Here is a 13,307-nt window from a genome sequence, read left to right on the forward strand (position 1 = left end):
GTAATATAATTTCATCAAAGAAAAAAATTGGTAAAGTGAGTACAACTATAAAGCTTTAAATATAACAGTTGTATTCCAGTTGAAACCACATCTATATTTCAGTGAAATAATTCACTGTGCAAACATTTATAAACATTATTTTAATCTGTTTTTTCTGCCATCTCTTTTGCTTTTCTTTTTTTAGGTTGGTTGTCATTTTCTAAACTTAGAAACTTTTGAGTTTCATTTATTTGATTTGTTACCAAGTGCTGCCAGTCATCTTCACCAGAAGACAACGCATCTAAATCAGTATTTTTAATCTTGATTGCCTGAAAATGGCTTTGTAGCAGAGTTGATTTCAGAGGCTTTGTTTTCACCTAGGAAATACCAAACTTGTTTTACCACTGAAATTATTACTCATTTTCTAACCAGTCATCAATAAGCATTTAAAGAAAATCCTTCAGCCTCTGCAATTAGGGGTATGTGATAAAAACCCACTGTTGTCTTGGCTATTTTCCAGCTACCACCTTAGTAATTTTGGCCCCCCAAAATATAAAATGTGAGTTTGTATGCTTATGTAGTAGCTCTTCAAGATATACTCCAGGGATACCACAAATGTTTTCTTAAAGGTCTTAAGCTTCCTTTGAAAGAAAACATATTTAAAACAATGCAGATAAAAATCTGTTTAAAAAAAAAATCTGTTTTGTCTGCTACTCCCTTTCCCTTCCCAAACAAGTCTATGTTTTGTATCTTCTATCAAGGCTGGGGAAAATTTTAAATGCTAACGGAAGTAAACTGCCATGTACAAACTGCCTTTTACTTCAGGTTTCCTCTTACGCTTCAGAGCACCATTGTTGGAGAAACAGCAAAGCACCTTAACAGTGAGGTGTTAAGTTGGTGTGTTTCCAAGGCACCACATTGGGTCATACTTCTAATACTGTGTTAAAGAAGTTTTTTTAAAGGTTTTTTTCTGAATATAAAATAATTACAAGTTCAGAAAATACAGAAATGTGTAAAGAAACTAAAAATCACTAGTAATCTGCTATCCAGAGAGACCTGTCAATATTTTGGTATTGTTTGCTATTAGTCTATTTTTAGCATCTATATTTTAGTGTTGACCATTCTATAGAATTTTATATCAGTTCTTCCTTCTGAATTGTTTCCTATACAATACAGACTTCTCATAAGCAAGTGTCAGTGGCTGCAAAATACTTTTTATGGGTGTGTGATAATTTACCTATGACCTGTTGCTGACATGTTTCCAATTTATCCCTATCAAATAAATTTGAGGGCTTCCCTGGTGGTGCAGTGGTTGAGACTTTGCATTTACACTGCAGGGAACACAGGTTCAGTTCTTGGTCAGGGAATTCCCCACATGCTTCAGGGTGTGGCAAAATTGAGTTAATTCTTGGAAAAAATCTCTCAGATAAAATGTTCTCTTAAATGGGAATATATTTTTGAAGTACAGAACAGAATAAGTATTTGATTAAAATTACCCAATATTGCAACCACCATTAAACATTTCAATATACATATCCTAGACTCTATATATACAGTTTCTAAAAATCTGGATCATTTATATGATTGTGCTGGGTTAAAAACATTTTTAACATTTTCCTCTAGAAAGCATGGCTCCATCATATTCCATGTTCCATAATTTAATATATTGTTGGACGTTTGAGTTGTTGGAAAATGTTTACTATTATTAAGTTATAATGAATGTCATTTGTTCATAAATCTTTGTGAAGATCTTTGAGTACTGCCTTAAAGTCTTTTCCAATCTGATAAAAGTGGCATATTTTTGTTAACATTGTGAGATTATACAGTAACAGTTTTTTAAACTGAATTTAAGTGTTTACATTTATCTCAGTTCCCTAAAGGCTGTGTCCTTTTGGACTGCTCTGGTTCCTGAGAGTTCTAGTCAACCACCAATCCTCAGAGTCTTACTCTCTGATCCTTAGTGATGCTGGGTTCATGTTTGTCTCATTGCCTATGTTTTTATGAAATAACAGATGAAAACAAAAGTATCAACAAAGGACCACCAAAGAGACCTTAAGCAATTCATTTAACTTCTGTGGACCTCAGTTTTCTCATCAGATTGTTTTAGTTATAAAATGCTATTACTGTAAAGAGTAACCGGATAAAATGTACATAAATATACATTTTTCATAATGTCTGGCATGTAAGTGTTCAACATACCTTGTGTAGCTCACAGGGCCAAAATGAATTAAAGTGGGCAGTGTGTCAGCCTCATGCAATACTGAGAATAGTTAACAGAGAAGTAGACCAAATCCAAAGCTAGGTTGCTACTGACTTTGGAGTAAAATGATTTGATGATCTGTATGACCTAATGGTCCTGTTTTGCCAACAAAATGCCAGAAACATCTTGGTGCATTTGACACCAAGTACAAATTACCCAGTTTCCCAAAATCCGTATCTTTTGACTTGATGGAAAAAGGAAGGAGACACTCACACTTTTCCTTTTTCCTACTTAGTGGGAGGGGCAGAAGCAAGGATTGGCCATAGAGAGAAGCAGGATGTAATTTTAAAGTTTCCACTTAACAAAACTTGTCCTATTTAGCTTAACTTAGGTTTTGTAGCCTATAGCAGTAATTCTAGTTACACGTATGTTACCACATGTCTTTTGCTCCTTCCTAAAAAATCACTCACCTCTCTTCACCTCTTTCTGCCTGACTCAAAAGATCTGCTCTTTGGCCTAAAATATCCCCCAGCCTAGTACTAGTCCTCTTTAAGCCTGTGGTTACATTTAAAATTCTGAATGAACCTAATACTGAATGTGTGAAACAAGTGACTGCTTACTCTGGCCCCTCTCTCCCATCCTCATTCCTGGGTGTAATCAAGATTGCAGCAGGCTGCCAACCCAACCCCTTCTAAGAATTTAAAAAAAAACATTACTCTGGATTTACAGGAGAAAAGTGAGTTAACTCGTAATAACTACCCAGAATTTTAACAAAACCGATGTGGACAGTATACATAAAAACAATTGAAAATTTTATAGAACTTATATTCCCTTTCTGGCCATAAGTCTTCATAAAATTCACTTTTCGTTTAGAACAAGAGTTGGCAAACTTTTGCTGTAAAAGAGCCAGGGTCAACATTTTTGGCTTTGTGGGCCAACTGGCCTCCCTCACAAGTGTGTGACTCTGTCACTGTAACACAAAGCCACAGAACTACAGTTAAAGGAAGGGGTGTGGCTGTTGTAATAAGCTTTTACTGTCAATAAAATCAAGGCAATAGGCTGCATATGGCCCATGAGCTATCATTCAACAGCCTGTGATGCAGAAAAGCCTAAGTAAAAGAGGCTAGATTGGTCTTGTTTAATCCAGGATCACAACCTTTTCAGTGGACTAAGCAGAAGAATTCACCTGCTTTTACATTTGTCCCGTAGTAAATGTTGATTGGTGACCAAGCATCAGATGGGACAGTGATACAGCGCACACTGCTTGACACCAAGTGATGATCACTTTGCTAAACAGACATTTAGTGTGTTTTCCGCGCACCAGTATTTTTAGAAGAAACTTTTCTATTAACAAAAATTGAGAAGGTGATGTAGCATGTAACAGCCAAGATATCTAGTTTAAGTCCACTGCAAACTGTTCTTAATGCTCTGGAAAATTATTTCACATCTGTGTCACTGCCTCAATATGGTTTTAAAGCTGTTGTGGGAATATTCAAAAAAGTTTTAAATTTTATAAATTCTTAACTAATTACAGAGAAAGCATTAGGGATGCGCTACAAAGAACTTATCTATTGGGTGGTTTTTTTTCTTTTTTCTTTTTTTTTAAATAAAAATGGGCTTGAGGGGGGGAGAAAAAAAAATGGGCTTGAAAGGGAGATGTGAAATTTCCATCATACCCTTAAACTGTTTGAAAATAGAACAATTATGTTAGAAGTGTTAAGTATTCAACCCAGTCAGAATGGATGTCTACCTTTGATACTCAAGCTTCTTTTTGCTTCTCACTTGATTCTGTGACTTACCCAATTAGCTAAAGGTCAGAACTTAGATTTCCCAGTGCCTAGTCTACTGTGCATTAGTTACCACAGTTTAAAGATTGAACATTTGCACATCAAGCTGAAATGATTTGGTTTTGAGCTCAATTATGCACAGGTGAAAAACGTAGATCCTGATTTTAGTTTCAACTTTCCCAGAGGGACAGTTAGGCTACCTTACTTGAGGTTTCTCCAATTTAAAAATGGAAATAAAATGTACTATTAGAAACTTACTCATAAGGCTGTGTTACTGCTATAATTTTCACTTTATAATAGTGCTCAAAAAAGCTGTTTAATGTGCATCTTTAAAATTTAAAATATACAGTGACTATGCACTTGCTTTTTTGTCATTTTTCTAACCTTTTTGGGTTCCTTATAGCAGTTATACTTGTTTTTTAGACTTTGAACAATACAGCCTTTTTTGCACTGAAGTTTTGCACACTTAAGTTTAAAAACTTACAAATTTTCCAAAAAAAACACAAAAACCAACAAAAACCTCTCAGTTGTAGTTAGTTGCTTTTCATATGACAAATGGACTCTTGGAGCCATATGACGTCTACAAATACTTTGCTTAATATTTATATCCATACTTGATTTCATATACTTATGAATATTTGATCCTTTCACATACTGTGTTTTAATTGAAATAATTTAAAATAGACAATTTCTTCTTTTGGAATAGTCAATTTCTGAAAAATAATATAAATTACCTTAAGCACTATTAAAAAGCAACTTATTTAAGGCAGCTTTTATTATAATTTAAAATGCTCAAATGAGTGAACTATTTTTTAATAGTTTCAGTAAATGCTCAAATGCCACTATTCCTAAATTTAGGTGACTAAAAAATAGAAGTGCATGATACACTACCTCACACTCTCCTTCAAACAGGCTGGATTGTATCTATTTGATTTATACACTGTGACTTTTTCCTGCTGTTTTCCATCAACCTTAATTGTGAAAAATGGTGCCATGTTGCCCTCTTGATATTATTTTGGAGATCAGTTAGGTCTTAAACCATCCAGATGCATACAGTTCTACACATATCTGTAGAATTAGCTCACTAAGGTCTGCTCGGCAATATTTTTAATTGACTTACATGTTCTGTGGGAAAAGAAGAATCATAAAAAGTCTTTGCAATTGCATTCCTCTCTTCACTGGGCTCTCCCCTGGGATCTGGATGGATACTTGAGTTATTCAAAGTGTCAGCAGCTCTGTTAATGCTGGTAGTATCTGGTTGACAAAGAGGAAATGACAACTGAATTTTATTCTCCAGGGACTCATTTTAGTGACTAAACTTGTTTTTCTCTGATCCCATGTTTTTCTATTTAAAAAGTAACAATTTCTATATTCTTATGTTGAATCATGGTTTTCATAGACTTTGCTCTTACTTCATTTCAGAAAACATTTTATTGCTACTTTCAAAAACCTGCTGATTTCACATTAAAACCAGTGACACAGTGTTATGATCTTCTCAAACAATATAACATACATTAAAATGTTATCCTTATTCCTCTGGTTACTGGACTGCCTATGCATATAAACATTTATATAGTAAACATCTTACTAATACAAAGGGAAGAGTCTGAACCAACTGAAAGATTTATAAATTATATTTAAAAAGAAATTGGCTATAAGAAGTCCGGGGGTCATTGTGTTTTAATAAATAGATAACAATTTAGAGAAACATGTCTTTGAAGGCTAAAAGATATTTAGGAGTATCTTTTATGAGTCTGAGTATTTTACCAGTTGAATTATTATAGAATTTTAGTCATCTCTCCTTGCATCCTAATTCTATCACTGAGATTTAATTTAGAAGGAAAGACTTGTAAGAAAATGGTAAATGTTAGACCTGTCCATGGACTAACAGCATTAAACTAACTGCTGCATTTGATGGACAAAATTAATGGAATCTGAAGTTAATGCATTTTATTATATCAGGAAAATGATAGTTTGTGAAATGAGATTTTAAAGTGTTTTTGTGTTTTGTATTTTTCCCTAATTACTTCTCCATTCAAATGAGATATACTTGCTTTGCTTTTAATTCCCACTTCTTTTTAAAATTTTCTCAATTTCCTTTTTAAAAGAAGCCTGTTAAAGTCAGAGGGGCCATGCAAAGCTTTCCTTATAAGCCACATTTCTGTAATGGGTCTAAATGCATACTGTTAAACAGGCAAATTTCCCTAAAAATCTAAGATTATCTAACAGCCCCAACAACTTAAACATGTTGAGATTGCTATTAGCAAATAAACATTTTTATTATGATCATACTTCTTAAACAGTAATTAAGTTATATTTATGCAGTGCCTATACATAAGATATAATGCATTTCTATTTTAAAATGTCTTTAATATGAAAATTTTAAAGTACACAAAAGTAGAGAGAATGAACCTTAATTGCTCATCACCTAGTTTCAGTACCTCCAATATTAAGTCATGTGTATGTCATCCATTTACTTCCCCCTCCCTCTTTATTTATTCTGGAGGATGTTTTTATTTCATGTGGTAGGTTTTACTATACTGAAGAATAGAACAGTCCCTACTATCTGAAATATTTACTATTTGAATGTATCAATATTGATCTATAACTATTAAGGGATTCAATTTAAAGTGTTTCAAATGATAAATATCAAGGATATGAAAGGTAATGTTACACCTCACTATTACTTGGGGCTTTCCTGGTGACTCAGATGGTAAAGAACCTGCCTGCAATGTGGGAGACCCAGGTTTGATCCCTGGGTTGAAAAGATCCCCTGGAGAAGGGAAAGGCTACCCACTCCAGTGTTCTTGCCTGGAGAATTCCACGGACAGAGGAGCCTGGTGGACTATAATCCATGGGGTCACGAAGAATCGGACACAAATGAGCAACTAACACTTTCACTTGGCTTCCCTGGGTGGCTCAGGTGGTAAAGAATCTGCCTGCAATGCAAGAGATCCATGTTTGATCCCTGGGTCAGGAAGATCCCCTGGAGAGGGGAATGGCTACCCACTCCAGTATTCTTGCCTGGAGATTCCATGGACAGAGGAGCCTGGTAGGCTACACAGTCCATGGGGTTGCAAAGAGTTGGACACAACTGAGTGACTTTCACTTCACTATTACTTGCCAAACAAAAAAACAAAGAGCTGGATTTGTGGTGCTAGTGAAGGGACAGACAAAACAGAAAAATTAAGGAAGGAGGGAAAAATTAGAAGAAAGAGAAACTAAAACAGTTCTGAGGAAGGAAGTTTGTTCTGTGTGTGTGTTTAGTATAGAAAGAAAAGGAGTAAACATGAATGAAGGCAGAAGCCTTATCAACAACTTTACTGCATTTGCTCCAGAAAGTAAAAAAAAAAAAAGAGAGACTTGGATTAGGTAGATGTTCCTAATTTAAAATTAATGACACAAATGTGATTGTTTTTGCTAGTTTCAGTTCTTTGATAATGAAAAGGATTTTTTTTTAAACTTCCAAAATGCAGCTGACCTCTGTACATGTTGATAATACTGGTTCAGATTTAAGTGAAAAGAAATCTTCCATTTAAGTAAAACCTTTCCTACTTTTACATACATATACAGAGTCTTTAGGTTTAGGCAAAATAATATATATAGTAATATAAATTTTCATATTAACAATCTGGAAAATTTTTACCAAGAATAATAAGTAGAAAAACAAATTTTAAAATAATTATTTTCTTACCTGGTCCAACATCCTTCCTGGCCTCATCCACACTAACATTTTTACAAAGTGTCATCGAAACAATCTTTTTGTTTTCTAACAGACCTATTGGTCTCTCGTTCAGCAACAAAGGAATGCTAGATGTTGAAGTGCTCACTGTTTGACTTTCAATTTGATTTACTTTTGACCAAGAACTAGGGCCTAAAAAATTCACATACACTAGAGTTTTCTCAGTTTTTTTATCTGAAGTTGAAAGATCAAAGGCTGACCTTCCACTTATGTTTACTAAATCTCCAGATGGCTTTATGTGAAATGAACATGATTCTTCCAGCTGTCCTTCACTGTAAATTTTTCCTGAAACAATGTCATTTAATGACTCCGTTTTCTCTGTACTATTTAACAATGTATGCTGTCTTTCATTAGGGAAGAGGTCTTTATTTTTAACTTCAGTTATCTGATTCTCATCAATCTGACTTTCTTTATTGGAAAACTGCATTTCTGTGGAAGTTTTCACATGAATAGCAGTTTTTATATCTTTGGCTTGTGAAGCATCTATATTCTCATTGTTAATTTGAAGATGGGAAAGAGTCACATTGTTTTCTAGATACCCCAAACAGTTCTCAACTTGACTGTTTTGCATGTCATTCAGATTTTTCCATATAGTTCTTTTCCCAGGGCTTGAGTTGGGTGTCACCAACATAGGCATGATATTAACAATTTTATCTGAATTCTTTAAAAGTACATTCAAATTGTCACTGAAAACAGCAGAAGAAATGGGGTGGCTGATTGCTATATCACAAGGAATAGCTATTTCAGGTTGCTCTGAAGGACGGTCACCAACTTGCTGAACATCTGAAGTTTCTTTAAATGGCAATAGGCTACATTCACTTCTTTTACTTAACAGCTGTGTCTGTCTTATTTTACATTGTTTATCATCTAACACAACATTATTTGAATCCTGTAAACTATATTTCTGAGACTGGACAAGATTCCTTTTTACATCTACAGAAGAATCCAAATCTGTTTTGATTTTGTGGCTATTTGTGATTACCGTCTCTGTGGTATTTTCTTGAGTCCCTGGAAACATTCTGAACTGTTGTTTGAATGGCTCATCTTCAGAAACATCTTTTTTATAATTTGTATGGCAATCCATCTCATTTAAAATACTGTTAAATGATGTGCTATTATTTTCAACCCCCAGATGTACATCTGCATGGTGAAGATCTAATCCTTCAGTTCTTTCTAGATGTATCTTTTCTGTTTCCATTGATGAATCTGCCACTACAAAGGGAACACTTGGTGATTTAAGTTCTGTACACTCATTATCTTTTTCCAAGTCCACCTTGTTTTTTATTTCTGTAGTAACCACTTTTGTAAAGTTGGTAATATCCAAGGTTTGTCCTTCACTAATTAATTCTTTTTCTATGCCGAGGGTTTTGCCTAGGGATATTTCACTTTGGTTTTCATCCTGAGGCACAACAATATCAATTTTATTCTTGGAGCTTTTTTCAAAAAGCTGTAAGTCTGTTATAATGAGAACACAGTAAAATTTTGGGTTATATACTAAACCTGCTTTTATAACACATATTAACTTTTAAAAAAAATATATATTTAATTTTAAATATTTCACTGGCAAGCTACCACACAAACATAATGACATCAGTTTTATATAAATACTGAGTTCCCTTTAGTAAACATGGTAAAATATTTGGTTCTACCCATATTAAATTTGTATTTCATAACAGAGAAAGTAGTTTTGGTTTAAAAAAGTAAGTTGAGGGCATTACAAAATGGTTATTTCTCTAGTCTGTTACTTCCTTTTGCACATACAGTATAATTCCATACAAACACACATTAGATAAAAATTAATTTACACTAATAGCCATATTGTAATTTCTCTTATTGCCTAGATCCAGAAGCTGCCAGCTGGCTTCTTTTCATCACTTTGTTGCTCCCTACCTTGTAAATATTTTTAAAATCTGGAATACTTTTGGGCAAAGTATACAGAATATCTACTTAAGATATTAATCTTAATCACCTGGGTTTTAACCATATCTTTCAAAATTTCAGTATAGTTACAATAATCTGTAGGCCATGAAGGGTCTTTTTAATCCAATCATTCTCTCTACAACATCCCCACCAAGTGGTTGTTCAGCCTAGGTTTGAACACCTTCAGATTACCTTCTTTAAAGAGCTCTTTTTCAATATGGATGAATTTAGTCAATAATTTCAATGGTTACAGAAAGGTAATTTGAACTAAGAAAAGTGCTCTAGAATTTGGTCATCAAAAGGCTGCTGGTAGCTCAGAGAACACTCTCAGCAAAGAAATGAAAGCAGAAACCAGAATGCAAAAAGCCAACGAGTAAGTGATGAGAAAGGAAAGCAAAAGTGTATTTTTTCCCCTGAATATTGACTCAATTAAAGAACAGCTCAAAAGACATCTAAGTCCTTTTGTTAAGACATACAAATGGAAAAGTATTTCTCAAATTATACTGCTAGGTCCTCAAAGCAAAGACTGAAATTGATATCCCCCTGAAAGACCAATATAAAAATTAGAAAACATCAATATAACTGGGTTACCTTTATTACCTATAATGATTTCCTCTAAAAATGGGCCTTCTTTCGTTTCTCCTTTTTCTTTGTGTTCAGTGTCTAAACAACAACTCTTGGTATTTTCTTCCCTTAGTTCTTGCCTTGAATTATATTTCTGTATTATGGTGTTTTCTGATTTTTCCACTGACATTTCAGTGTTTACTTCTGGAAGATTCTAGTGTAAAATGGAAAAGATTCCTTTAATGTAAAACATATTGTTAAAAAGTATAAAATATCTGAATAAATTTTGCTAATGAAAGTGGAATCTATATTTCAGTTAATCATCCAGCAATTTGTATTTGAAAGCCAAGTGACTTTTTTACTACACTCAATATATTACTCTTTATAACAAGATCACTCTAAGTTCATTTTGTATAGTCTATCATATTTAAATAAAATGGAGAGCCTTAGATGTTTTCAAACATGCATTCCACATTATTACAAATACCACATATTAAGAATCACTCCTTTATTAAAAGCAAAGTAGTCATGGCAGGCAAATTGTTTTGAGTGCTTGGTGTTTCTATGTATCTTTAAAATAGTGACTGAATTCAACATCTTTTTATTCCCCCGAAATATTGAACATATATTACATGGAAGCACTGCACTAGGCTTTGGGATACAATGATGAACAAAATAGAGTCACTATCCTCAAAAAATTTATGGTCAACTGAGAAAGATAGGAAAAGAAATAACAGACAATTTTAATATAGATGGGGATAAGAAAGCACTCCAGGGATAAGAAATGGAATTTACAGATGTTAAAAACAAACAAAACTATAGTCATTTCATGTAGTTCTACTTCATGGAACTACCTGTGATTTCCTTCAGCATGAGCTTAGATGCTGTGAGAAGAATAGAGAGAAATAAGTCTTGAGCTAGGCCTAGATCATTAAGGGCCCCCAAAGAGCATGCTAAGGAGTACAGACTCTACCAGGAAGTCAATGAGAAGTCACTGAAGGATTTTAGATAAGGTTATTAATATGAACTGACTGGAAAGACCATTCTGGCTACAGTATAAAGAATGGATTGCTTTCCAAACTTCACTAATTAAAAACTGCAATAAGAAATAAGTATGTCTCACAACACAATGAGCATACCAACACCACTCACTCAATGAGATACATTCTAATGTTTTCTATACTACATTAGTTTATTTCATTTTTAGAAGAATGCCAGTCATTAACTACTAGGCCGATTTCCATGAATCACTAATAAGTTGCACTTGGTATCTGACAAACACTGAATTAAGAGGAAACAACATATGAGGCAGAGAGATGCATCAGAAGAATGCCGCAGTAGTCCAGGTGATATCAGTAAAGCTGAAAAGCCTGAAGAGACACATGAATTATGTACTGAGCTACTATCAAATGTTGAGTGACTGGATATAAAAACTAAGAGGAAAGTCAAGACTGATTTGCAGAGGTCAGATTGGGTACCTAAGAGACTGGTGAGTGTTATTTACTGAGCTAGAAAACAGGAATAGGAGGTTTAAAGAAAAATATCACGAGTTCATTTTGAATCTCTTGAGTTTGAAGAGTTAAGACAGACAAAAAGGTGGAGATGTCTAGTGAACATTTAGATGTACTGATTGGGAGCTTTTAAGAGAAAAATTGACTTGGAAAAATAAATTTGAAGATCAATGGCAGATAGATGGCAACTGAAGACATACTGGTTGACGAGACTGATTGGGAGTATACTTTAAGAAGAAAGAGCACAAAGAATAAAATGCTAATGAAAACCCCCAGAGGAGAGCAGGGCAAGAGAAACTTGCAAAAGAGAAGTTTGCAAAGGAGATTGAGAAAAACAGTATGATAGTTGCCAGGAGCTTTGGAGTTGGATAAATATAGGTTCAAATCCTGTTTCAGTACCTGCTGTGAAATCCCAGCAGGATACTTATAGAATTGACACATCAACATCATGGGTTTAAATAGCACTGGTCCAATTATACACAGATATTCTTCAACAGTAAATACTACAGCACTATACATCTGCAGTTGATTGAATCTGTGGATGCTGAACCATCAATATGGAGGAACCATTTTTATGAAAGACTGTAAGTTATATACAGATTTTTTACTATTCTGAGGGTTGGTGCCCCTAACCCCTGAGTTGTTCCAGGGTCAGCCATATTAAGAGTTAACAGTGGTTTAAAATAGTAAACATTTACTATCTCATCTTTTAGATAGATCAGGAATTTAGGAATGGCTTGGCTTGATGGTTCTGACCCAGGCCTCTCATGAGTGTCTAGTCAAACTATTATCTGAAACTTGGGGCTGGAACTTCTGCCTCTAGAAGGCTCACTTACATGGGTAACTGTAACACATGGGTTACATGGGTACATGTGTTGGCTGTTGGCTGGAGGGCCCAGTTCTCTTTTATGTGGCCTTTTATCCTCTAGGGTGTCTCCACTATGTAGGCTCTCTGGTAGGATAGCTGGGACTTTTTTACATGTCTCAGAGAGAAAGAGACTGAGAGACAGTGTGTTCACCCAAGACAGAAACCACAGTCTTCTTATAACCTAATCTCAGAAGTAACACTGCATCACTTCTGCTATAGTCTATTAACTGGGAGCAAGTTACTAAATCCAACTGAAACTCCATGGAGAGTATTACAAGAGAACATGAATACCAGGAAGTGGAAATCACTTGGTGCCTCAGTATATACCTTCCAAAAATTAAAACTAGAGATTCAAACAGCTAGTTGCATGTCAATGTTCAAAACAGCACAACAGCCAAAAGGTAAAAAGCCAGGTGTCCATCAAGAGAAGAATGGACACACAAAACGTGGTATATTCATACAATGGAATACTATTTCACCATAAAAAAGAATGAAGTGCTACAACATGCATGAACTCTGAAAACATCATCTAAATAAAATAAACCAAACAGGGAAAATATTGTATAATTAGTCAGAAGTTACTGATCAATGGTTATACAGTTTCTGTCTGGGATGATGAAATTTTGGAAATAGATAGCGGTGATGACTGTACAACACTGTAGCTGTAATTAATGCCATTGAGTTATAATTGTAATTTTAAACTTAATACTTTAAAATAGCAAATTTTATGTTATAT

At 34.3% G+C, this 13,307-nt stretch overlaps 1 protein-coding gene across 1 annotated transcript in view; it reads right to left on the reverse strand.

Annotated features, from left to right (window-relative positions):
• Positions 1 to 140: 140 nt before the first annotated feature.
• Positions 141 to 13,307, reverse strand: part of CCDC73 (coiled-coil domain containing 73) — a 114,008-nt gene continuing 100,841 nt past the window's right edge. The window contains exons 15-18 of the mRNA XM_061151358.1: positions 10,229 to 10,406; positions 7,661 to 9,163; positions 5,087 to 5,220; positions 141 to 356 (exon numbers count right to left, since the gene is read on the reverse strand). Coding sequence (XP_061007341.1) covers positions 141 to 356; positions 5,087 to 5,220; positions 7,661 to 9,163; positions 10,229 to 10,406 — 2,031 coding nt within the window. The remainder of the gene's footprint in view (positions 357 to 5,086; positions 5,221 to 7,660; positions 9,164 to 10,228; positions 10,407 to 13,307) is intronic.

This window comes from Dama dama, chromosome 1, assembly GCF_033118175.1.
Source record: "Dama dama isolate Ldn47 chromosome 1, ASM3311817v1, whole genome shotgun sequence".
NCBI lineage: Eukaryota > Metazoa > Chordata > Mammalia > Artiodactyla > Cervidae > Dama > Dama dama.